Here is a 27,814-nt window from a genome sequence, read left to right as displayed (position 1 = left end):
TGGGACCCTTTGCCGTCGAGGAATTAATTCCCTTAACCATTCTAAACGCCTTGACTAGATCTTCTATACTTAAGGGAACGTAAGCTTTTCCAACTGTCCTCACCAATCAGCCCAATTCAACTAATCTCTGGTTGTTCCAGGAAATCCAAAATGGTGGTCATAATAGCTGTCACTTTGATGATATAACTTTCCTTTGAAATGTGGGACATGGTGTTGGAGTAAAATCTGGTGGCATAAAGGTAACAGTGGGATTGAGCAAGTCCTCTAGTGTCCTGTGTGCCATACAGCAAAACACATTTGACCTGACAAAAATAGCCATATTCTTTTACTGTAGGCAAAGCTGAGTGGACATGTCGAGCAGACTTTGAAAGTCACAGGACCACACATGTCACCTTTTGCTTAAATAAAGAGGAATGTCAGCCCATCTAATCTCTACCTTTGACTTGCGGATCGCAGGGCAATATTAGTTTCTGAATGGCCTGCGGTTCTGGTAAGAGCAGTTAACCTCTAATTGACCCGATATCTGTGAAAGCAGTGACTCTCCAATTGACCTGAGTATATAATCCAGCACTAACTGACCTGAATGTATGATGCAATATTATCTTCTGATTAACCTGAAGATCCAATAAGAGCAGTTAACCCCGAAGTGATCTCCCATCTGACACCAGTTCCAAGCTAATTGGTTTGTTACTTCATGAGAATAATCACATGCTAATTAATCTAAGAGCTAACAAAAATACTTTGACTCCAATTGCTCTGAGCAGCTAAAATTAACCTGAAAGTCTGTTAAGAATAATTGGCCTCTAATTGACTCAAGGTCATGCTATCAAATGTTAGTCTCTTCTTAACCCAAGGATCTGGTAAGAGCATTTGGCTTCTGATTTATCAAAGCATTTGATAAATGTTGTCACTCTATAATTGACCTGATGATTCAGTGAAGCATTTACACTTGACTTGACCCAAGGTTCAAATAAGATTAGCCGATCTCCAATTGACTGATTAATAACAGTTAGTCTCTAACTAACGTGAAGATTTGGTAGTAGCAGTCACGCATTAATTCACCTACAGTCTTGGTGACAGCATCTGTGGAGAGAAAGCAGTCATAACAGAGTTTCTGAAGATGGGTCACTGGATCTGAAATGTTAACTCTGCTTTCTCGCCACAGACGCTGCCATACCTGCTGAGTTTCTCCAACAATTTATGTTTTTGTGTGTACCGTGAGAGAACTGAAAGCTTTCATCTGAATTCCTCCCTAACAGTATTTCACCAGATTGCAGAACAAAAAAAACTCTTCCTCTTATGTCACTCGTTCTTCCATTTGGAAATCAGTGCTTGATTGCTTTGATCTGCACCCAAGATTGCCAACAGTGATTGGGTGTCTTCATGAATATTTTTATTCCAGACCCAATAGATCAGCCATTACTATTCCATTTCCAATACCTTTTAATTAATAAATTCAACTCTTCAAAGAAAATGAAATCAATTCATCTCAATCCCTTAATAATTTTACTCCAACATTTTTCACAGCATGGAGATTAATCTCTGATTTCAGAGTTGCCAGGACATTGACAGAAATATAGAAATAGAAAAAGCAGCAAAATTTGGCCCTTTGGGATTACTCCACTATTTAACATGATCATGGCTGATCTCGTATCTCAACACCATACTCCTGTTCTCTCTCCATAACCCTTGATACATTTAGCTTCTAGAAATCTGTCTATTTCTTTCTTCAATGTATTCAGTGACTTTTCATTCACAGCATTCCACAGGTTCATCATCTCCTGAATGCAGATATTCCTCCTCAACTCTGTGCCCCTTTGTTCTGGGCCTCCATCCTCAGTCTGACAGGGCTATTCCAAAATCTAAAGAGATTTTCAGCTTGCATCCCCATTAATTTTTCCACCATCTTTTATTTTTAAATGCCAGTTTCCTTCAGTTCCTCCTCCCCAAAATATCCTTGCTTCCCTAGCACTTCGGGAAGTTGTTCTTTGATGATGCAGTGTACCCCATTCCTTTCTCCTACCAGTGTAACCTGACACTTGCAGACTGTCCCAGCCCTCCCACTCCTCCGTTTCACCCTGACCAGTTCCAAAGCACCAAACCAACCCACAATACATTTCCCCTCCAACAGGTACACAGAAAGATATGGCTTGCAAGCTGGGAAGTTCACAGTGATGGTATTGTGTAAAAAAATACTTTAAAAAAAGAACACCTTGATCTCCATCTCACATTGAGTGGGAGGTAGCACTAACCAGTTCAGACCCTATCATTTCAGTTCTCATTGATGGAGCTAAGTCATCATTTTTAATCACTGCTCACAGGCCAGAGGACAAGGCTGATGGTTTTCTTTGACTGTTCTCTGCACAACAGGCAGGTCTGGGTGTGTCAAATTGCGTCAACAATCTGAAAAGTGTTTTAAAGTGCCATGAACCGAACTTTGAAACCTCTGATTCACACTGCCATTCCACTTTTTCTTCCACTCAAACTTAGCTCACAAGTATCACGTCCGTCAACAACAATCCCAACCTCCCTCTCCGTCCCACCCGGATTGCTGCTCTATTCAGCTCTAAAGCATGGAAAGATCCCGGGTTTGACCCCCCACTTTGTGCGTGAAGCTGAACACGGGAGTGCTCAGGTTACTCAGGTTAACTGTCTGTCTCCCTGGCAGCAATTGAAAGGAAGCTTCCCACATCTGGGAGGGACAGTGCTGGGAGGGTTATGCAACTGTGGGAGTTTCTTGTGCAGTGGGGGGAGGGAAGGATGCCTTGCAGAAAGCTGCAGTGCTCTTTAAATCCAAATAGAGCCAGCTGCAGTCACTGCCTTAGCCAATCCGATAAGAATGTGGCTTTGAGGCTGCAAGTAGGGGGTTCATGAGGCAAGCAGTTTGCACTGGGCGGGTGAAATCAGGGTTGTTCTGTTTTCTTGGATCAGTGTCCCAGCAGGGGTCAGTGCCTTCAGGAGTAGACAGGAATGAAGTAAGAGCGGGAGACCATTGAAAAAACTTTTGGGATGGGGGGAGGAGACATAGAAATGAGTGTCTGTGATTCCCCCAGTTCCATCACCAGCTGCACCCCAGGGATGGACCTATGTGCTGACCTTCAACATGTTACATTGACACCACCATTCTGACTATGCACGGGCAGCCATGTGTTTGGCATGAGAGACGATGTGTCATGGATTTCCCATGTGTGATCCAATGGACATCTCCCAAAATCCTTCCTCTCTCCCATTTGGATCACAGCGTAGAGCTACCTTGTCAAAGAATAAATGCGACTGACAATCAACAAGCCAACTCATTGAAGGCAGTGTCCAAATGGGGCCGATGCGTTCCCAAGCCAAGCAGCTTTGCATTCTCTGCCAGAGTAATGCACCAGCTTATTCCTTTTAGCACCACGTTTGCCTTATTCCGCTGGTGAAAGCATTGTGTAGAGCGTGCTGTCATGGCAATAGACACTTCTCATGAAGAGAATTGGGCAGGTTCTTCAATCCATTCGTCCTGCTTGTTATTCGGTGAGCCCAAGCACTTGTGGCCAGACCTCTGGAACCAGCCTCCACTATCCTTCAGCCTAAGTGAAAAATGGGAAGTGAAAGAAATACCACAGAGCAAAGGATAAGGAATGTCTGAAGAGCAATTTATGGGCATTAGATGGAGAACAGGGAGGTGCTCCCACAGCAAAACAGGAAGCATCCTGTTTATACTTCAATGAGGGCTCCCTAGGGTTTGCCAACCATTCAAGATTGCCTGGCAATCTCTTGGAAGAGAAGATAAATCTGGAGGATACAGCTGAGGACAAATTCCTAAGAGAAAGACAGTAAAGAGGCAGTAAAGCATTTTTTTTGCTTTTGCTGGACAGTTCTCTTTAAAAGCATAGAAAATAAGAATAGCCCATTCAGCCCCTCAGGCCTGCTCCACCATTCATAAGATCTTAGCTGATCTGATTGTGGTCTTCACTTTCCTGCATGTGTTGTGGGAGAAGGCTATCTGAGAGCCAGAAGCCACCCAATTATGCAATGAAGAAAATTTCCACTTTCAAATTCAGTTTCCACTTGGTGTGGGAAGGTCACAAATTTGACCAAAGACAGAGGTGGTGGGGGGCAGAAAGTTATTCAATGAAACCACTTGGAATGTATATCCAGTGAGAGTTGGCAACCTGAGGGACAGCAGTAGAGTCTATGGACCCTCCAGCTTTTTTTTTTGTCAAGCACCCTCAGACCTGTATCCTCATTGAGGGACAACACTGACAGCCATCACTTCACCTCTAAGTTGAGATCAGATCTCAAGCCTAGAAAAGTCCTGGCAGCAAGTCCCAAGTTATTCCCATTGTCAAAATCCAGAAATCAGCTTTATCCTCAACAGGGAAAAAGTGAGGACTGCAGATGCTGGAAATCAGAGCTGAAAATGTGTTGCTGGAAAAGCGCAGCAGGTCAGGCAGTATCAAAGGAGCAGGAGAATTGACGTTTCGGGCATGAGCCTGAAGAAGGGCTCATGCCCGAAACGTCGATTCTCCTGCTCCTTGAATGCTGCCTGACCTGCTGCGCTTTTCCAGCAACACATTTTCAGCTCTTTATCCTCAAAAGTCCAAGGAATTTGAGGGCGTTTGTCCATCACAGTCCAAACTTACAAGTGAATACTTTAATTAAAAGTGAAATGTTGGGATCGCGACATTGCTGGCCCAAGTAGAATTTGTTGAGTGACCCTTTTGAGAAGGTGGTGGTCACAAAAGTAGCAACTTCCAGGAAATGGGACAAAGATAGTATCTAGCAGGAGGTGGCAGAAAGACCTGGGGAGAGGGACTGTACTAGGTACAGCAGCAGGCCCCCCCCCCCCATAGCTGGATAAATGCTCAATCCTACAGCTCCCAAAGGACATTGTGTACAGAGATGGGGTTTGTACTCCAACTTTTGAAGTGAGTACAATGTCCTTAGATATAATTTTCAAAAAAACGGCTGGAGGGTAACAGGGGAAATTTCAATCTAACCTGCCAGTTCTCATTTTCAGCCTCTAGATACCAGAGGAGAGTTAAAATTATACCTAGATAGGGACATCAAACTACCACCCATCAGGTCCCACTACCCACTTGGTATTGGGTATTTTTGAAGTCCACATGCGGTAGTACTGGGTTGGTGTGGGGGTGGGGGTGGGGGTGGATGCGTGAGAAGATGAGAGCAGGTAGGCCACTGGTGTCCATTAATCTCTGGCCTTTAATACCAAAAAGAAGTATTGCAATATTAAGACAATCATCAGCACTTTTAGATGGTACCTCGTTGGGTGGCAGTGAGGTATTTGATTGTTTGAGGTGGGTGGTGTCAGGGTCGAGGGCTGGGGATCCCTGCCAGCTAAAAACCAGTCCCAAGAGATAAACACACCACCGCCAAAATTCGGCAATGAACAGACAGGCCATACCGGAGCTCCCTTTATTGAGATACATAAGACGGCTTGGACAAAGTTTTCTATTGTCACCCTCTATCACTTCCCAACTCAAACACTTGCATTCCCCATTCCATCCCTCACCCAATCCAACCATCTCCACCGCCACTGCAAACCACTGGCCCTGAAACCGCCCAACACTTACAGAAACACCTCTGTTTGTTCCATCATATGTTTGGTGCCGAGGTTGGAAGAGGAAGAAGGTTGGTTTGGGTTGGCTGGGTGGGTGGCTGTTTGCGGGAGGGCTGAGTGGGGGCGGGTTGGGGACGACTTATATTTTCTTAAATTCACCAATTCACACTCGCCCATCTTTCGATCCATAGCCTTCAGAAACGGGGCAGAGAGCTGGAAGAACAGCCCGGAGTCATAGCCGCCTTCTCCCGTTGACTTACGGGGCATTCCGATAGCTATAAACATACACACAACAAACAACAACAAAACAAAAAAAAAACAAAACAAAACAAATTCAAAGTGAAAAGAAAGTAAACGAAAGAAAAAATGTCGACGCAGTTCCGAGTCGACAATCGATAGCCATACATAAACAAATAACGTTTTAAAATTTGAAACAAACAAAACAAAAAAAAAAACACAGGCATGCCTCAACATGATTTTAACGTTTGTATGATGTGACTATAATCTCTGTTGCTATAGTAACCACTGCCAGAATAATGTTGGAGGAAGTGATTGTACTGGTTGATGTTGTTCTGTGTATATATTTAACAAGGAGATTTAAACAAAAAAGCGTTAATTTTTTCAGGTCCTCGATTTATCCATTTTAAATGCCGACTTTGTAATTAATCCCGCTCCTAACCCCATAAAATCAAAATATTTATACGTATATAAATGTGTATATATGTTGAATTTTTTCTCCCCACACGTGTAATTAAGAGAATGTTGTTTGTATTGTAAATAACATAATGATATGTACTGTACATAGTTTAACATATATTCCTGGCTGCTGTGCCACCAGGGATGCTATCTGATGCTTCTATTGTTGTGTTGTATGGGGGTGTGGTGAAAGAATGACCTTTAATAAAGCAAAAACATAACCTTTTACTCTCTCTGTCTTGCAGTCGTGGTCTTTCCAGCCTTTAACTCACTCCCAGGTATCCGCTGTTTTATGTATCTGTTTTCTAACCAACCTGTTCAGAGATGTTATTACATGCCTCTGGAGTAGGTGGGACTTGAACCAGGATCTCTTGTCTGAGGTTAGCACCACAAGAAATCTATCCACTAGTTTGTGTTGTGGAACTATGTCAACTAGATCCAAGCCTCATTCCTGAGGAATTGTTTATTCTTTATTGGAACATGACCAATGTAGACAACCAACCGAGCTTTGCTATTCCACCAAACCATGACCTACCTATATTTTAGCTGCAACCACCAGCCTTAGCTGGATCTACTTTTGTCGCTGTGTCCAGCTAAAAAGCACACGGGTCTCAGATTTGAAATCATTAACTGAACTTGCATCTACCAATTTTTTTGTAAGGGTTTCGCACATTCCTTTATTTACAAAATGTTGTTAATTCACCTGAATAGCTTGTCTCTGATATTGTCTCTTACCCAACACTATCATCCCACTCCATCAACTCGCAGCAACATAAAGTCTTTCCTGCCATGTTCTCTTATCAATTCTTTCAATAACCGTTTTTAAAAAAAAAACGTTGAATCAAATCACTGCTTAACCTTCATCTATTGTATTCCAGGGAATACATATCTTTGTCTGTAATTACTGATAATTTGACATTGGACCGCTGTAACATTCTAATGAATTTGCATTGATCTCCTTCCAAAGCCAGTGTATCTTTTCCAAGGTACAATGTACAGAACTGTGCCTGTATTTTTTAAACGTCGACTCAACAGGGATTTAGTGACATTTATATTCCTGTATTTGCTAGTCTTCTAATTACAAAGGCCAATTCTGCATCAGCCTTTTTAATTAAATTTTGCAGCTCCTTATTACTTATGAAAGATCCGTGTACATGCATTCCAAAATATCTTCCCTAGCTTTTCACTATTTGATTAATACTGGGACGTATTTTTGTTGGTCCAAAGTGAATAATCTCACATTTACCTGTTCTGATATCTAGCTAATATGGCTTAATTCACTCACTTAATCTAATTCCTGTCACTGTATGTTTACAACGCTAACTGTACCACCAACCTTTGTCCCATCCTCAATCTTGAGTGGATGGCTCTAAATCTGTGACTCTATAGTGCTAAGTCATTGGTAAATCGTGTGAATTGTCACAACCCTAGTATGGGACATCGCTACAATGAATGTCCTTCTGATTTGTGTCCACATCAGTTATCCTTGCTCCTTGACTTCCACTACCTATCAACCTCCTAATCAAGTCAAAAACTTGTCTAAGTGATTTAACTTTAGCTAAAAAGCCTCTTGCATGAAAACTTATTAAATTCTGCTTGTCCTGGGCCTGAAGAAAATTGAATATTAGCTGGAAGATACAGATCAGTTGTGTGATCAGCAGGGAGTTGCAGGGGATTCAGACTTAACAGTGGTAAATACATGACAGATGGTTGGGAAAGGGTGGAGTAAGCAGTTGAATAACAGCAGGACCAACATCAGACAGCAGTTAGTGACTCATCCCACTCAGCGTCTGAACAATAGAGCAATGCATTTCTTTAAGAATGGTCCTGTCTCCACACTGTGAAAAGGATGTAGAAGCACTGAGAAAGGTATAAAAGGAAGAGAGTTGATAACTTTAGGGTTAGGAAAGACAGAACAGAGTGGGATCTCTCCAGTACAGAGGCGAAGGCTGAGCAGTGGCCTGACAGGGACGATGCAGAGAAAATAATTTCTATTTGCGGAAAACTATGAGCCAATACATCCACATCAGTGACGATAATAAATCCCATAGGGATTTCAGGAGCAATGTCTTTCTTTAATGAATGGTTAGAATATAGAACTCAGTACCAGAGGGAGTGGTGACCTAACTTTCATTTGATGCCTCCAAGGTGAAGCGAGTTAAAGTGATGAGAGGTAGAGGAATAATATTGTGCTGAGGGAGGAGGTTCATGTGGAGCCTGAACCCTGAAAAGTCAAGTTGGAATGAAGGAATCGTTACTATTCTGTGTATGAAGTGCAATTCTGTCTGGAGTCTGGCTGGAACAATACACTAATGGTCAATACAGGTTATACTCAAGGTTATGATGTACTGGTCAGACCCCATTTGGAACAATCTATTCAATCCAAATGGCTGTGATACAAAATGCATTAATTGTGACCTGCTTTCCAGAGGCTGTAGAGGCCAACGGTGAGACCGATCCTCATGGAAAGGTGGGTCTGCAATGAGGATTAATTTGATACACAACACACAGAGAGGCGTAAAGGGGCAACCATGTAAAGTGGTCCTATGGTTTTTTCCCCCAAAGTTATGACTTGACACCTAGAAGCTTCAGTAGGTGAATTAGGATCGTAGAGGGGTTTGATGGATGTTTCAGAAAGCATATGTCCTACCAGTGAGCTATCTGAAGGATCGTCAATGGGTGAGTTACAGTAATGATGTTCATTGGGTACATTAGATGCATGGTCTTCATTGGATAGGTTAAAGGGATCATATTCAATGTGTGAGGTAGGGTGACGATCTTCAATGGATGAGTTAAGGGGATGATCTTCAATGTGTACCTTAGAAGGTAGTCTTCAATGGGTGCAGTACAGAGGTAGCCTTCAATGGATGAATTAGGGGAATGGTTTTCATTGGGTGAGTAGGGAGAATGGCCCTCGGTGGTAAGTTAAGGGAATGGTCTTCACTGTGTGAACTAGGGGGATTGTCTTTACTGGGTGAGTTGGGGATGATCTTCAGTCAGTAGATTAGAGGAATCATTCTTGCCGGTTTATTAGAGGAATGATCTTCACTAAGCGATTTAGAGCAAGAGGTCCAAAAGATTTAAAGCAGGATACTTATCAGGTAGGTTAGAGGAATGTTCCTCACTGGGTGAGTTAGAGGAATGTTTCACAATGGGTGAGTTAGGAATCTTCATTACTGGGTGAGTTAGAGGAATGGTGTTTACTGAGTGAGTTTGTTCTATGTTCCTTCATTACTGGGCGAGTTAGAGGAATGGCCCTCACTATGCAAGCTGAGAAATGGCCCTCACTGGGTGAGTAAAGGAATAGTCTTCACTGGGTGAGTTAGAGGCACATAGGAAAATTGAAACCAGGAACAGGAGTACCTCATTCAACCCACTGAGATATTCTGTCCACTCAACTCACCCTGTCCCCACTTCTTTATGCCATTGGAATACAGTATATATCAATCTCCACTTCAAGCATATTCCAGGAATGAGCTTCCATCGCCCTGTGCGATAGAGAATTCCAAAGGCTGAGCACCCTCTATGTAAAATAATTTCTCCTCATCTTGGATCTAAGAATTATTCTTATATTTAAATTGTGACCCCAATGTTTTAGAGTCCCCAGCCAGTGGAAACACTTGCCTCTACCCTGTCTATCGGTTTAAGTATTTTATAAATTTCATTGAGATCACATCTCCATTTTTCAAAACTTTAAATAATACAGGCCCAGTTTGTCCAATCTCTCTCTTTGCAGGACAGTCCTGCCATCCCTGGATTAAGTCTGATGAACCTTCATCGCACTCCCTCTATGGCAACAATATGTTTCCTGAGATAAGGAAATGAAAACTGCACACATTACCTCCAGGTGTGGTCAAAGCAAGTTCTTACACAATTAAAACAGGACTTTACTACTCCTCTACTCAAATCATCTTGCAATAAAAGCTGACATTCCACTAGCCTTCCTGTGGCTTACTGAATCTGCAACCTGGCAACTGCCACCTTGTTACTTTATACGTCGACATTTTCCAACCTCTTTCCATTTAAGAAGCATCTGTTTCTCACAACAAACTGGATAGCTTTATTTTTATCCACATCATATTCCATCTGCCATGTTCTTGTCCATTCACTAAGCCTGCCCAAATCTTCCTGCTTTGCATCTTCCTCACAGCACACGTTCCCACTGAGCTTTGTGCCATCCACAAATTTAGAAATGTTACATTTGGTCCCCACCTCCAAACCACTAATCCAAATGCTGATCATCAAGGTACCCTGCTAGTCACAGCCTGCTTGTGCAAGAATGAACCATTTATTCCAAAGCTTTGTTTTCTGTCGGTTAGCCAATCATTGATCTGTATTAGTCCCTTGTGCCTTGCCTTACCAACCAGTCACCCAAAAGGGACATAATTGAAAGTCTTCTGAAAGTCTAAGTATACTACCTCCATTGGTTCTCCTTTATCAATTTTGTCAGTAACATCTTCAAAAAGCTCCAAGAATCTCATCAAATATGATTTCTGACTCACAAATCCATGCTATGACCAACCTGATCATTGTCAGCTCAATGTATATTTGTCTCATCTTTCCTATTGATGTAAGGCTAATAGGTCTGTAATTCTCCATCTTTCTCTTGCTCGCTTCCTAAATAGTGGGCTGATATTTGTGACAATCCAATCTACAGGAATCATTTCACAATCTATAGAATTTTGGCGATAATCACCAGTGCATCATCTAGCCACCATCTTCAATGCTGTAGGATGAAGATCTTCAGGTCCTGGGGATATAACAACTTTCTGCCCCATTAATTTCTCCAGTATAACCTTTTTTACTCATGCTAATTTCCTTCATTAGCCCAAGCAACTTGGATGTCTTCTTCTGGATTTTTTTTTTTACAACTTCTTCAGTGAAGACCATTCTGGGTGAGTTAGAGTAATGTTTCTCACTTACTGAATTCAATAAAAGTCCACATCAGGTGAGTTGGAGAAATTATACTCACTGGGTGAATTTCAAGAATGTTACTCACTTGGTGAATTAAATCTTCCTCACTGGGAAGATTAGAGGAAAGATCCTGACTGGGTGAGTTGATGGTATGGTCTTAACTGGGTAGGTTTGAGGAATGTTCCTTACTGGATGAACTGAGGAATGATACTCACTGGGTGAATTAGAGCAGTGCTTCTCACTGGACATGTTCGAGGACTGATGCTTACTGGGTGAGTTGGATAAATTTCCTCATGCGTGAATTGGAGGAATTATCCTCACTAGGTGAGTTCGAGGAACAGTTTTCAAATGATGAGTGATAGGAATATTTCTCACTGAATGCCTCAAAGGGACTTTCTACACTGAGTGAGTTAGAAAAATGGACATAATTGCATGCACTGGATGAATGTTTCTCAGTCAGTAAGATAGAGGAATAAACCTGAGGTGAAGACTGAAAGGAATGGGTGATTTACAGGAAAGTATGCTTTAGCTGAATCATGAGAGAAAATGGTCCTGACTGGGTGTGTTTTAGGAATCATCATTGCTCATGATCTGCATTAGACAAATGAATCCATCTGTGTGGGGACAGATATTAGCATTTTAAGGAATTTTCCTCATTATGTGAGTTATAGGAATGATTAGCACTATGTGCATTACAGTAATGTTCCTCACTAAGTGAATTACAGTAATGATTCTGTCTGGATAAGTTAAAGTAATATTCCTCACAGTGTGAGTTACAGTATTTTTTTCTCACTAATGATGTACAGTAATGTTTCATCAGAGGGCGATTCATAGTGATGTTCCTCACTGAATAATGCAGAGTAATGCTTCTCACTGAGTGAGTTACAGTGACATTTCTCACTGGGTGAGTTACAGCAATGTTCACAGGGTGATTTACAATAATAATTCCTACTGGGTAGTTACAGTGATAATTCTCATTGGTTGAGTAAGAGTAATGATTCCCACTGGATGAGTCACAGTAATTATTCTTGGTGAGTTACAGTTATATATCTCACTCTGCGAGTTACAGTAATGTTCCTCACAGACTGAGTTGCAGTGATTTTCCTCACTGGGTGAATTAGAGTAATGATGTTCACTAGGTGAGATACAATAATGTTCCTCACTGGATGAGTTACAGTAATGTTCCTCACAGGTTGAGTTACGGTAATGTTCCTCACTGGGTAAATTAGAGTAATGATGTTCACTGGATGAGGTGCAATAATGATCCTCATTGGTGAGTTACAGTAATGTTCTTCACTGTGTGAGTTACAGTAATGTTTTGTACTGAGTGAGTCACAGTAATGTTCCTCACTATGTGGGTTACAGTAATGTTTTGCACTGATTGAGTTGCAGTAATGTTCCTCACTGGGTGAATTACAGCAATGGTTCTCACCGAGTGAGTTACATTCATGATTCTGAATGAGGTGCAATAATGATCCTCATTGGTGAGTTACAGTAATGTTCTTCACTGTGTGAGTTACAGTAATGTTTTGTACTGAGTGAGTCACAGTAATGTTCCTCACTGGGTGAATTACAGCAATGGTTCTCACTGAGTGAGTTACATTCATGATTCTGACTGGGTGAGTTACAGTAATGATTCTCACTGAGTGAGTTACTGTAATGATTCTCAGGGTGTGAGTTACAGTAATGATTCTCACTGAGTTACAGTAATGATTCTCAGGGTGTGAGTTACAGTAATGATTCTCAGGGTGTGAGTTACAGTAATGATTCTCAGGGTGTGAGGTAGAGGAATGTTCTTCATTGGAGAGTTCATGAAGGTTTTCTCACTGAATAGTTCTTACTGGAAAGATTAGAGGAATGATTCTGATGGGGGACATAGATAGAATGGTCTTCACTGCATGAGTTAGGAAAATGTTCCTCACTGGGCGAGTTGGATAAATGTTCCTCAGTGGGGTCCTTAGAAGAAATTTCCTCATGGGTGAATTGGAGAAATATTCCTCACTGGATAAGTTACAGAGATGTTCATCAATGGGTGAATTAGAGGAATGTTCTTCAATGGATGCATTAGCGCAACGGTCCTCACTGGGTGAGTTAAAGTAATGGTTTTCAATGGATGAGTGAGAGGAATATTTCTCACTAAATGCCTTGGGGTAAGCTTCTACACTGAGTGAGTTCCAAAAATGACATGACTGCATGCCCTGGATGAACATTCCACAGTCAGTGAGTTAGAGGAGTAGACTTCAGATGGTGACCTAAAGGAATGTTTCTTGGTGGGTGACTTACAGGAGCCTAAGGTGTGTGCTTTAGATGAAACATGAGAGTAGAAAGATGGTCCTCATTGGTGACCCTTAGAAATGTTCCAGGCTGCGTGAGATACACTAATGTTCATCACACACTGTTGAGAACATTTTGAGCAGTGAATATTTTGAGGAATTTTCTTCATTGCATAGGTTACTGTAATATTTCTTAACTTACAGTAATGTTTTTCACTGGGTGAGTCAAGAGTAACGATTTTCACAATGTGAATTATAATAATGACTCTCACTAGGTGAGTTATAGTAATGATTTGCACTGGGTGAGTTGCAATAATGGTTCCTTACTGGGTGAAGAACAACAATATATTTCATAGTGAGTTACAATCACACTTGGTGAGTCAGAGTAACAATTTCCACAGGTTACAGTAATGATTCTCACTGAGTTACAGTGACGTTCCTCACTGGATAATTTACAGTAAGGTACCTCACTGGGTGAGTGAGAATAATGTTCCTCTGTAAGAGTGATTTACAGTAACGATTCTCACTTGGTGGATCACAGTAATGTTCCTCACATGGTGATTTATAGTAATGGTTTACAGTAAGGTACCTCACTGTGTGAGTTAATGTTCCTCTGTAAGAGTGATTTACATTAATAATGCTCGCTTGGTAAATTACAGTGATGTTCCTCACATGGTGATTTATAGTAACGTTCCTCACTGTGTGATGTACAGTAATGTTTCTCACAGGGTGGGTTACATATGTTTCTCACCATGTGAGTTACAGTAATATTCCTCACTGGGAAATTCAGACAAACGATTGTCACCGTGTATGTTAGAGTTATGATTTTCACTGGATGAGTCACCGTAATGTTCCTTATGTAGTGATTTACAGTAATGTTCCTCACTGTGTGATGTACAGCAGTATTCCTCACTGGGTGAGTTATAGTTATGTTTCTCACAGGGTGAGTTACAGTAATGTTTCTCACTGGGTGAGAGGAATAGTCACCCGGGGGAGTGAGAGGAATGGTCTTCCCTGGATAAATTAGTGGAATGGCCTTCACTAGGTGGGCTGAAGAATTGTCCTCACTGTTCAAATTAGAGGATAAGCCCTCCCTGTGTGAGTTTGAATGATTCTCATTGGGCAACTTTTAGGAATGATGATCTCTGAGTGAGTTAGCGAAATGTTCCATACCCAGTGAGTTAGAACATAGAACACTACAGTGCAGAACAGGCCCTTCAGCCCTCGATGTTGCACCAACCTGTGAAACCAATCTAAAGCCCATCTAACCTACACTATTCCAATATAATCCATATGTTTATCCAATGACAATTTGAATGCCTTTAATGATGGCAAGTCTGTTGCAGGCAGGCTCTTCCTACTCTCTGAGTAAAGAACCTACCTCTGTTATCTGTCCTATATCTCTCACCCCTCAACTTAAAGCTCTGTCCTATTGTGCTCATGATTCGGAGATGCCAGTGTTGGACTGGGGTGTACAAAGTTAAAAATCACACAACACCCGGTTATAGTCCAACAGGTTTAATTGGAAGCACACTAGCTTTTGGAGCGACGCTCCTTCATCAGGTGATTGTGAACATTTCCTATTGTGCTAGTCATCAACATCAGAGGAAAAAGGCTCTCACTGTCCATTCTTTCTAATCCTCTGATCATCTTGTATGCCTCAATTGAGTCACCTCTTAACCTTCATCACTCTAATGAAAACAGCCTCAAGTCCCTCAACCTTTACTCATTAGACTTTCCCTCCATACCAGGTAACATCCTGGTAAATCTCTTCTGCACCCTTTCCAATGCTTCCACATGCTTCCTGTAATGCGGCAACCAGAACTGTACGCAATACTCCCAGTGCGACTGCATCAGAGTTTTGTACAGCTGCAACTTGACCTCGTGACTCCAAAACTCAATCCCTATACCAATAAAAGCTAACACACTGTACACCTTCTTAATAACCCTATCAACCTTGGGTGGTGACTTTCAGGGATCTATGTACCTGGACACCAAGATGTGTCTGCTCATCCACACTACAAAGAATCTTATCATTAGCCTAGTACTCTATATTCCTGTAACTTATTCCAAAGTGAATCACCTCACACTTTTCCACATTAAACTCCATTTGCCACCTCTCAGCCCAGCTCTGCAGCTTATCTATGTCCCTTTGTAACCTGCAACATGCTTCCGCACTGTCCACAATTCCACCTACTTTAGTGTCATCCGCAAATTTACTAACCCATCCTTCTACACCCTCATTCAGGTCATTTATAAAAATGACAAACAGCAGTGGCCCTAAAACAGATCCTTGCAATACACCACTACTAACTGAACTCCAGGATGAACATTTCCCATCAACCACAACCCTCTGTTTTCTTATAGCTAGGCAATTTCGACTCAAACTGCTAAATCACCCTCGATCCCATGCCTCTGTATTTTCTGTAATAGACTACCATGGGGAACCTTATCAAACACTTTACTGAAATCCATATACACCACATCAACTGTTTTACCCTCATCCGCCTGATTGGTCACCTTCTCAAAGAACTCAATAAGGTTTTTGAGGCACGAGCCACCCTTCACAAACTATCCCTAATCAAATGATTCCTTTCTAGATGATTATAAATCCTTCCTCTTATAAACCCACAACAGAAGTAAGACTCCCTGGTCTATAATTTCCAGGGTTGTCTCTACTCCCCTTCTTGAACAAGGAGACAACATTTGCTATCCTCCAGTCTTCTGGCACTATTCCTATAAACAATGAGGACATAAAGATCAAAGCCAAAGGCTCTCCAATCTCCTCCCTAGCTCCCTAGGAATGCTAGGCTAAATCCCATCCAGCTCAGGGGACTTACCTATTCTCACACTTTCCAGAATTGCTAACACCTCCCCCTTATGAACCTCAATCATAACAGAGCAGTGATCCTCACTGGGAGATTAATAGGAATAGTGATGTCTGGGTGAGTTTGTAAAGTGTTCCATACCCCAGTGAGTTAGAGCAGTGGTCCTTACTTGGAGAATTAGAGATCAGGTTGATGTTGGAAAAGTTAGTGGAATGGTTTCGCTGGGTGAGTTAGAGGGGTGTGCCTCACTAGCTAAGTTTGTGAAATGGTTATCTCTGGGTGAGATAAAGAAAAGTTCCTTACTGGTGAGTTAAAGGAATGATTTGGCTGAGTTAGACAAAGCATCATCTCTGAGTGAATTCGGGAAGTGTTCCTCACTGGAGGCATTTTTTAATAAAATTCATTCATGGGAAATAGGTGCCGCTGGTTGGCATCTACTGCCCATCCCTAGCTGCCTGTGAGATGGTCAGTGACTTCTTAACCACTAAAACTCACACGCTGTAGGTAGACCTACAGACTCATTAAGGAAGGAATTCCAGGATTTTGATCCAATGACAGTGAAGGAATGCCGATATATTTTCAAATTAGGATGGTTAGTGGAGGAAACCTCGCAGGTGATGGCATTTCCACCTACCTGCTGCCTTAAGATGGTAGTGGCCATGTGTTTGGAAGGTGCTGTCTAAAGTCCTGAAATTCTGCAGTGTATTTTGTAGATAGTACAGACTGATGTTCCTGAGCATCGGTGGTGGAGACAGTGGATGTTTGCGGATGTGGTGCCAATCAGGTGGGCTGCTTTGTCCTGGATGGTCTCAGGCTTATTGAGTGTTGTTGGAGCTGCACCCATCCAAGTGGGGAGCACTCCATCACAGTTCTAACTCGCGCTCTGCAGATGGTGGGCAGGCTTTAAGAGAGTCAGGAGGTGAGTCACTCATCACAGTATTCCTAGCCTCTGACCTGCTCTTATAGCCACTCTGTTTATGTGGCAAATCCAATTGAGTTTCTGGTCAATGGTAACCCCCGCCCAGGATGGTGATGGTAAGGAATTGAGTGATGGTATCACATTGACTATCAAATGAGTATGTTTCTCATTGAATGAGTTCAAGGGAAATTTCTGACTGTGTGAGTTTAAGGAGTGATTCAACCTGGATACATCAGAGGATCGGGACAGATTTTCCACTGGCCAAACAATCATTATCCAGTGTGCATTAGGAAATAATGCATGGGAACTATGTGGAATCCCCTTCCTAGTAGACTCCAAAAAGAATTGGCTTGGAAATTAAATTTTCCTCTGGCTATTTCCTTTACACCTGGAACACTCTGAAAGTCTCCCTAAAATTTGGAGATTTCACATGGTTCTGAAGGAATTAAGTAAAATAGTTACTCAAGAAAAGTTAGGATATTAAATACATAGTCTAACTCCTGAGTAACTATTAAACTGACCCCATAGTTAGCCCCACACACACACCCAACTACACAAGTCCCAAGCACGGTGGCACAGTGGTTAGCACTGCTGCCTCACAGCGCCAGAGACCCGGGTTCAAGTCCCGCCTCAGGCGACTGACTGTGTGGAGTTTGCACGTTCTCCCCGTGTCTGTGTGGGTTTCCTCCGGGTGCTCCGGTTTCCTCCCACAGTCCAAAGATGTGCAGGTCAGCTGAATTGGCCATGCTAAATTGCCTGTAGTGTTAGGTAAGGGGTAAATGTAGGGGTATGGATGGGTTGTGCTTCGGCAGGTCGGTGTGGACTTGTTGGGCTGAAGGGCCTCTTTCCACACTGTAAGTAATCTAATCTAATACTTACACTCCCCACACCCTGACCTGACACATCAGGGACACAGCGCCCTCCCAGTTCAATCCCAGACCGAATCCTGATCCCCATCCTCCCCAACACTCCTCAATGACCTGACCCCACCCCCACCCCTACCCCTCACAACAGCTGACCCACCCCTTCACCTTCACTCCCTCCCATGACCTGAACCCCCCCTCCCTGAATATACTGAATCTAGACCCCTTCCGCCAGATCTAACACTGACCATGACCCCATACCTATGCCCCTGCCACTGAATCGAATTTCCCCCAGAATATCCTCACAGCCACTCGACCCTCCCTGCCCTACTCCTGAAACACCCATGATGCAGAGGTGCTGGTCTTGGACTGTGGTGGACAAACTTAAAAACCACACAATACACAACACACTGGCACTTGTATTTCCAAATAAACCTGTTGGACTATAGCCTGGTGTTGTGTGATTTTATTTTTAACTGAAACACTCAGGCACTGTAATCCACCCCTCTCCCTCACCCCTCACTACCGGATCCAGATCCCCTGACCTGACCTGACATTCCCCGGTCACTATTCCCATCCCATCCCCCAACACCACCCCCCTCCCACCGCCCCGGAGTGGACTGGATAGGCCCTCCCTCTGCAGTTTCAGTATCTTTAAAGCCAGGGTAAGGCAGCTGACGGCTGTGGGAAAGGAGGTTGTGAGGCTCAATGCCTCAGTAGAACTGTCAGAATGGGAGCACGCCTCTGCATTTGTCAGGGAGGTCTGACCAGAATCTTCTCTGAGAGACATCGAGCTCCCTTCTTCCATTACAAAAAAAGGCTAGAGTGGCAATTAGCATGGGAATGGAAAATCTGTGCCATTCTGCAATGTTACAAGTGTAATGTCGGTATTACAAAGTCTTATATAACATAGACAAATCTGTTATATGCCTGTAACACATAATTTGTATATATAACATAATATACTGTTATATGATGCTATACCTTGGCAACAATTAGTGTGCTGTACGATATATTCAAGGTGTGTACCTTCCTGCAACCAACTGAGTTCTACAGTATAGGTAGGGCTGGTGTGTCCCTGTAATATGCGTGGTGTATGTGTGTCATACTACAGGAGTTCTATAATAGACAGTAACAAATGCAGAATTGTTAGATCCCTAAGGTAAATTCTTATATTGTACATTCAGAAGTGTCATACTGCCTGCCACACAGTGTGCTCACCCTGTAACTCTGTAATGTTATGTATTCAGGATTGATCCCTGCATTATAGTATATACAGGAGTGTTAGACACTTGTAGTATATCGTGCTATTGAATACAGCATATTCAGGCTTGTTACACACACACTGTGTTGTAGAGCATGTTCTAGAGTGGTTCACCACTGCAGCACACTATTGTTGCAAATTATATATGTGTATGCATGTTACATTTGTGTAATATAATCAGTGCATTCGCCCGAAATTTCTCATTACATCACTTTTACTATTTTCCTATTACTGTGTTTCACAACATGAATTCAATGCCATTATCGTTTACACAGATGTATAAATCTTACAGTAGTTGCACAAGGACAATTCTCCAGTATAAAGCAGTTGTAAACTTAGCAAGGGTGCACTGTGTTTATAAAAAAGTGCACAGGAGCAAATTGCAGCTGAGTTACACATTTATCTCCAAGTAATTCCACCTGACAGTAAATTACAGAATACAGCAGCATTGTGGCCGTGTTGTATGCACATTATGGAAAAGTTAACTTTGAATGTTGACCTAAAATGACAATGTTGAGTTAGCCATCCTTTACACACTTCTGGCAATTTTAGTTTCTACTGCCGGCCATTAAACAGAAGAATCAGAAACCACTTCTAGTAAGCCAATTCAAAGTCTTTTACACTTATCACCTATTGTCAGTGACACCGAACATATAGAATATGCTACACAGTGACACCGAACATATAGAATGTGCTACACATGGTGACATGGTGGCTCAGGGTGGCACGGTGTCTCAGTGGTTAGCACTGCTGCCTCACACCATCAGGGATCCAGGTTCGATTCCAGCCTCAGCCGACTGTGACGAGTTTGCACATTCTCCCCATGTCTGTATGGGTTTCCTCTGGGTGCTCTGGTTTCCTCTCTCAGTCCAAAGATGTGCAGGTTAAATGGATTGGCCATACTTAATTGACCCTAGTGTCCAGGGATGTGCAGGCTAGATGGGTTAGCCATTGGAAATGCAGGGTTACAGGGATAGGGTAGGGAGTCAAATTCAGGTGGGATGGTCTTCAGGAGGTCGGTGTGAACTTGATGGACCAAATGGTCTGCTTCTGCACTACAGGGATTCTACAAAATACACATGAAATCATGAAATCCTACAGGAGTCCATTCAACTCATCATTCCTTTTCAGTTCTTTGAACAAAGAAAACTATACAATTACTCCCAATTCCCAGTTCTTCCTGCCTAGCCCTGTAAACATTTCACTTTCAAAAACAGAGTGGTGTTAGGGTTAATTGACAGAATAGCTTAAGTGACTAAATGGTTTATCCCTCGTTCTGTGGTCCTACATCTAACTTTTGAAAGTTACTACTGAATATACTTGCACTGCCCTTTTCAGGCAGTACGTTCCAGATCACAACAATCTGTTGGATATGAAACAGTTTTCTTAATCTCCACTATGGTCTTTTTGCTAATTCTCTTCAATCCATAGTTGCTGGAAATACTCAGCAGGTCTGGCAGCATCTGTGGACAGGCGAGTACAGAGTCAATGTATCAGGTCAGTAACCTCCCACTGGAACTGTGAAAAATGACAGGTATAACTGGTTTCCAGCAGGTGAAACGGAGGACGATGAGAGAAAAGGAACAAAAGGAGGGGCCTTAGATAGGCTAGAAGACAGGAGAAGTTAAATGACAAAGGAGTTAATGGTGCAAGGCCAAAGGTCAGGGCAGTGGGACAAGCATCAAAAGCAAGTAAAACTGTACTTTGAGAATGTGTGAATGGCAGAATGATGACTAGCTGTTGTGTGAGAGCAAAAGCAAGAGAAAAAAGGGTGAAACACACAAAGACGAGGAAGTGAGACAAGGCCAAATTAAGGTCTAAAATTGTAAAACTCAATGTTGATTCACAAGGATGTAAAATGCCTACTCAAGCGATTGAGGTTTCACTGATTAGAAGAGTATACAACAGATTGAGGACAGAGAGGTGAATGAGAGAGCAGAGTGTAAAATTGAAATGACAGGTGAACAATGGCTCAGGGTTACGTCCACAGCTTGAAAACAAAGCAGTGACCCATCTCCATTTGTGCTCCCTCCCCAACCCCCGTCATGTCAAGTGATTGCATATTGTCACAAAGACAATACACTAAACTGAAAAGCGAATGCTTGTGATGTTCACTTGGATGGAATATTTCTGTCTTTGGACAGTGGGGATGTAAAGCATCAGGAACTGCACCTCCTGTGGTGCCATGGGAAAGGAAGTGGTTGTCAAGGGTGATTGAGAAGTGGTCTGTTGAGGTAGGGAAGGGTCACTTCAGAATACTGGAAGCAGAAGTGAGGAGTGACTGTGTTCAGTGCTGCCATCATGCTGGAGATAGTGGAGGATAAGCCAACTGAATATAGAGGCTGTTGAGATTGCGAGTGTTTACTGGATAGATGAAGAAAGGTCCATGTAGGGTGTAGTGCAGTTGTCTAGAACCAGAGGGTGCAGTCTCAGGGTAAGAGATTGTTTTCATACAGAGGGTGATGGATCTTGACACCAGAGGGCTGTGGACGCTCAGTCATTGAGTGTTCAGGATAGAGTTCTAGATGTTAACAATATCAAGGAACCAGGAGAGAGAATGAGAAGAACATAGTTAAGGTAAAAGATCAACGATGCTAAAGTTGAATGGGGGAGCAGGTTCAGTGGCTAAATCATCTACGTCTGCTCATTCCTTTCGATGGTTCTATAAACGGGGGGACCCTATTGTGGTTCAGAGAGTTAGGGAAAGGGGTGAGATCAGAAATGTGGGGAAAATGCAATGGATTTTTTTTTAAGCTTGCATCTATGTTCTCTGTTTACTGACCCATCTGCTAGGGGAAACAGTTTCTGCCTATACATTCCATTGAAAGAAATCTCCACAATGAAGGCTCACACATTATACACAAATGCACTGGATACTTTTGGTTACCTGTTGTTTTTTTTTTGCTTAACCCAGTTTCTTTCAATGTGTAGTACCTGAATGATCAGAGGGGAAAAAAAAAATTTAAGCTTGGCTTCAAGAAATGGAGGTCATGTAAAATAATATTCTGGAATCTGTTGAAGATATCACTGACCTGATGTGCAGGGGGAGTACAGCTCATGTTGTATACTTGGATTTTCAGAGATCTTTTGACAATCTTCCACATCGGCGATTGATAGCTAAGGTAAGAAATCGTGGAATAGGAGGTAAAGTATGTCTTTAAATTGTTTTAAAAGCAGGAATGATCAGATTGGCATAAATTGGAGCTTTAAATGGTGGAAGGAATGTTATGAATGGAATATATAAGGGTTTATTTCAAACCCTGTAATAATTTGGTGAGAGTCCCCAGGTTTGTGGAACAGGAATGTGGATCAGTCTGAAAGGATTTAGATCGATGTAATTAGTCCAATAAGTGGTGGATACAGCTAAGTGCTAACGAACATTTGGTAATCCTTTATGACTCTGTTACAGACGTTGCTACCATGTGTCACAGCCAAGGTAAATAATATCAGGGCCTCCTGGGGAAGCAAATTCATACATGGTGGAGAGAGGAGTAGAGAGGTTCACTGGGAGGTTACAATGAATTGGGAAGGCAAGGAAGCTCATGTACAGTGTAAACATCAGCATCGACCAATTGGACTAAATGGACTGTGGAATAAAAGGTGGACCTTGCAGTAAATGGCTTAGTGGTAAGGCATGCTAAATAGGAACATTACTGAAAGGTAGATCTATGACAGTGTCAACCCAGACCTTAGGCTGCCTGTGAAACTGGTTAAATTGTTTGTATCGTAGCTGTATCAGGTTAGGTACCATGTGGAATATGGTGAGCCGTTTAAGTCACTCTGATTTAAAAAAAGGAGTCATTATTGAGGTAAGTAATAAAAAGAACTTTGAATGTCAGAATTGTATCTTGAGAGGAAATTGATTCCATTACACAAGTTAAAGACTGCAAGATGATCAATTTACAGTTGGCAAAATTTGATGAGGGTTTTTGTGCAATGCTATTAGTTGAGGAGTTAAAGGCACATGATGATCTGTTGTCCCAGGAAATGGAGAGATTTGGGACTGGGCAAGGAAGTGAAGGTGACCGCCAATGATTGTATTGAATGATGGAACTGGCTTAATGGGCCAAATAGTTCACTCTTGCTCCTATTTCTGGAGTTCTTGTGATGGCATTTTCAATTCTAAGACAGAAAATCATGGGTTCAAATAAAAATTTAATCTAAACTGTAATTTTAGTGAAGTGTTGCAGTTTTGTTTTTTTCATGGATGTTGACATCTCTGGCGAGGAAAGCATTTGTCGCTCGCCCCTTGTTAGCCCTTAAGAAGGTGGTGGTGAGCTGCCTGCTTGAACCACCTCAATCCTTCAAGTGTAGGTGGACTCATAACGACATTAGGAAGGGATTCCAAGAGTTTAACCCAGTGACAGTGAAGGAATGGCAATATAGATCCAAGTCAGGATGGCCTGCGACTTTGAGGGGAGGTTGCAGGTGGTGGTGTTCCCATGTGTCTACCATCCTTGTCCTCCTACACAGTAGAGGCTATAGGTTTGGAAGTGCTGCAATGCATTTGGTGTACACTGCTGCCACTGTTGATGGTGGAGGCGGTGAATGCTTCAGATAGTGGTTAAAATGCTTTACCTTAGAAGATGTTGAGTTTCTTGAAAGTTATTGAGGCACAATTTCCATCCTGTGGCCTGCTCTTGTAGTCACAGTATTTATATTGCTGGTCCAATTCAGTTTCTGGTCAATGATAACCCCAAAGATGTTGATAGTAGAGGATTTAAGATTAGATTACTTACAGATTAGATTAGATTAGATTACTTACAGTGTGGAAACAGGCCCTTCGGCCCAACAAGTCCACACTGACCCGGCGAAGCATAACCCACCCATTCCTGTACATTTACCCCTTTACCTAACACTACGGGCAATTTAGCACGGCCAATTCACCTAACGTGCACATCTTTGGACTGTGGGAGGAAACCGGAGCACCCGGAGGAAACCCACGCAGACACGGGGAGAACGTGCAAACTCCACACAGTCAGTTGCCTGAGTCGGGAATTGAACCCGGGTCTCTGGCGCTGTGAGGCAGCAGTGCTAACCACTGTGCCACCGTGCCACCCACTGGTAATGCCGCTGAATGTTAAGTTGAGGTGGTTGCCAATTTTTCAACCCAAGCCTGAATGTTGTCCAGGCCTTGCTGCATATGGACATGGATTGCTTCAGTATCTTAGAGGGTGTGAATGGTGAGGAACACAGCAATCACCAACAAACATTCTGACTTTGTGATGAAGGTCAATGAAGCAGCTGAAGGTAGTTGGGCCTAGGATACCACTCTGAGGAACTCCTGCAGAATTGTCCTCAGGTTGAGATGTCTGGACTCCAACCACAACCATTTCCTATGTATTAGGAATGGCTCCAGCCAGTGCAGAGTTTTTTTCTCCCTAATTCCCAATGATTCCAATTTTGTTCAGGCTCCTTAATGCCACATTCAGTCAAATGCTGCCTTGATGTCAAAGGCAGTCACTCGCTTATCATGTCTGAAGTTCAGTTTGTTTGATTGTATTTGGAACAAGGCTCAGTTGAGGTGAGGAGCTAGATGGGTCCTGGCAGAACCCAAACTGAGCATCAGTGATCAGGTTAAGTGATCAATGTGTAAGCGTTCTCTGATGACACTCTGATGATCACCTTCCATCTGATGATCAAGAGTAATCTGATGAGCTAGTAACGGGTCGGGTCGAATTTGTCATATTTTCCATAGCCAATACCTACCTGGCTAATCTCTAATGTTGTTGGATGGTAGTCAGTGCTCTAACTGCACTGAAACAGCTTGGGTAAGGATAGTTGGAGCACAATTCTTACTACTGCTGCCAGGTCACTGTCAGGGCCCCATAGCTTTTATGGTATCTAGTGCCTTCAGCCCATTTCTTGCTGTCACGTGTCTTTTCTATGAATGTGCAATGCTGACTCTTCCCAATGCAGTCATGGACAGATGCATCTGCGACAGGTAGACTTGTGAGGAAAGAACTACTCTCTTGCTGGTTCCCTTGGCACCTGCTCCAGGCCAGATTTGCTTTCAGGACTTGACTAGTTCAGTTGTAGTGCTACTAAGCCACTCTTGGTGATGGACACTGAAGTTCCCCCCCCCCCCCAATATTCTGTTCCAAGATCACCTTCATTGCTTTTTCCAAGTAGTTTTCATCGTGGAGAAGAACTGATTCATCAGGAGGAGGGTTAAAGATGGTAATCAATAGGAAGTTTCCTTATCCATGCTTGACCTGATACCATGTAAAAGATGCTTCCCTTTACAATACAATGCAAAAAGTACTAATTGTCTGTGAGATTTTCCCTTGGACATGATGCAATGTTGAAGGAGTACCCATTGTCTGGGACTCAGACTCTGTCTGGTGGCTATCTGGATGGTAATGATCCCATGAGACTGTCTGAAGTAGATCTGAGAATTCTTCCATCTTCCTGCTCAAGACTCCTCTCTCAACCGATACTATTAAAAACAATGAGTCATTATGAGTTCCCGTTGTGATATCTCTGCCACGTCTTCCTCACAAAACAGTTGATTCCTTTTTTCAGAAATGCCTCAAGGTGCTTGACGTGGACGTTCTCTAAGTTTTAGTTCTCTGCCAAATAGTGGAAAATCAAAGAGCTCAATATGAAAATGTAAAAGGTAGCATCAGAAAAGGAAGACAGGTCACTGTCTTTGCTCAACAGGTAATGGTGCTGTAGAATAATTCATATGGAAAGGAGATTGAACTGGAGGATCAATGAATTGTGTTATTGTTTGGATGAAATTGAAAGAGATGGTGAGAAGAAACGAAATAGGGTAGAGCTCCAAAAATAGGATAGACTCATGTGCATAATCATAAACCAGAGATGTGAAGCATTACCTTGCAGACTGTGTGGTAACTGAACTCTCAATCTATTCATTCAAGCCATATTTTATTATCCAGGACCCATTCAGACAGTGCACAAAGCCCTAGCATCAGTACTGCTGGACCATATGAGGAATAGAGATTCCTGGAATTACATCAGGTAAACATAGAAATAGATCATATCTGTGATGTCCCTTCCTGTGATCAACTACTATGCTGAGAATAATGCTCCGGCACAAAGAATGGCCACATAAACATGATACTGAATCACAACACATAGGAATTCTTTTAACCTCAATATATAACTCCAGGGATGCTGGAGCCAGTTTCCTGGATTGAGATTTGTAAGCCCAGCGGAAATCAATGGATCTCAAAAGTGTTGGTCACAGACAGTATTCATTTTTCTGTTAGTATTTATTTGATGTTACAAAGGTGGATTTATTCTCCATCACCCCTCCCCACCTGAAACAGTACTGGTGTTTGTGGGTCTTTAACCCTGGCAGTGCTTGTGGTGATGGTGCTCGTAGGGAAGTCAACGACATTGATCCATCAGGAAATGAGGGGATGGCAGTGAGGATAAGGAGCCTGCAGGTGTTAAAGTACTAAGCAAAATGTTGATGTTGTCAGTGATGGAAATAGCTGGGAGAGTAGTGTGAGGGGGATGCTGAAGCGACCCAGAGTCAAGACCCTGTACACTGAGGCCACAATATCCCAACGGTGGAGAATGAACAGGGCAGTGCGACTGCCAAACACTTGAACTGTTCGGCACTGCCTGACTTGCCTGTTGCTGTGGCTGCAATCCATCCAGGTGAGTGTTCAATATTCCACCATGCTCCTACTCCTGAGGCTAACCTTGTAAATGGTGAAAAAGCTCTTCATATGTTACTAAACTTGTCTTACCAACTTTCCGAAGAAGTGGTTCCAAACCCCTTTCCATTCACCAAAATCACCCATTCATCACTAAAGGGTCAACTTTAAGGCTCTCAGCCATTGATGAACCGATCTTCCAAAAAAAACCACAGATCAATTCAGAGTGTGGTTATTTACCCTATCACATCTCACTGGGGTAGCATTCTGGAAATCGAGGCCTTGCTACTCTCCGAGACATCACTAAAATATTGTTTTAAAAATTGTCAAAGTACACAAAGACCCCAATTTACCTGTCAGATGGACCCAGAAAATATGTACAGGTTTCACTACTGATAGATTCTAAGCACATATAAACAACTCTGAATAGTCAGCATGTAACTCATTAGTTAAATTACTAAGCAATCTTATGGACCAGACCATCTCAAAATATTTTGAGAAGATATCCTAGACCGTAACCTTTTCTTATTTTAAAGGCAAGCATAAAGTCCCTGCTCCCGATGCAATGCGACTGGTCAAACTACTCGATGTTAAGCAAAATACAATTTATTTAAACTCTGCAGTTAAATTGCAACCAAAGAAAGAGGGATTTAGAATAACCTAACTGTATTGGAAAATTTGACAGAATAATAGATGCAGTAACTATTACTAATTGTTCTAATATCATAACATCTCATAAACACACCCCTTAGCAAAAAAAGGAAAATTCAAACACAGATTCTCACATGCAGTTCCCTAATCCAGAAGGGAAAAAAACATCAAGAGAAAATTCAGAGGTAATAGCAACCAGGAGACATTCACTGAAG

General features: G+C 42.3%; 1 protein-coding gene across 4 annotated transcripts in view; it reads left to right on the top strand.

Moving 5' to 3' along the window:
- LOC122541389 (ras/Rap GTPase-activating protein SynGAP-like) overlaps window positions 1–22,697 on the top strand; it is a 516,506-nt gene extending 493,809 nt beyond the window's left edge. For 2 of the 4 annotated variants that reach the window (XR_006309588.1, XM_043678122.1), the window contains one exon: window positions 5,752–5,828. Coding sequence is in view for 3 of the 4 variants with exons in the window: in XM_043678122.1 (XP_043534057.1) it covers window positions 5,752–5,815 (64 nt within the window). In the remaining variant the exon portion in view is untranslated. Of the gene's footprint in view, window positions 1–5,751; window positions 6,495–22,397 lie in introns of those variants that run through there. The other 2 variants (XM_043678121.1, XM_043678120.1) reach the window with 2 other exon arrangements.
- Window positions 22,698–27,814: the final 5,117 nt, after the last annotated feature.

This window comes from Chiloscyllium plagiosum, chromosome 37 (genome assembly GCF_004010195.1).
Source record: "Chiloscyllium plagiosum isolate BGI_BamShark_2017 chromosome 37, ASM401019v2, whole genome shotgun sequence".
Classification (NCBI taxonomy): Eukaryota; Metazoa; Chordata; class Chondrichthyes; order Orectolobiformes; family Hemiscylliidae; genus Chiloscyllium; species Chiloscyllium plagiosum.
The sequence above is the reverse complement of the archived record's forward strand: the minus strand, read 5'-3'. Positions and strand labels throughout refer to the sequence as shown.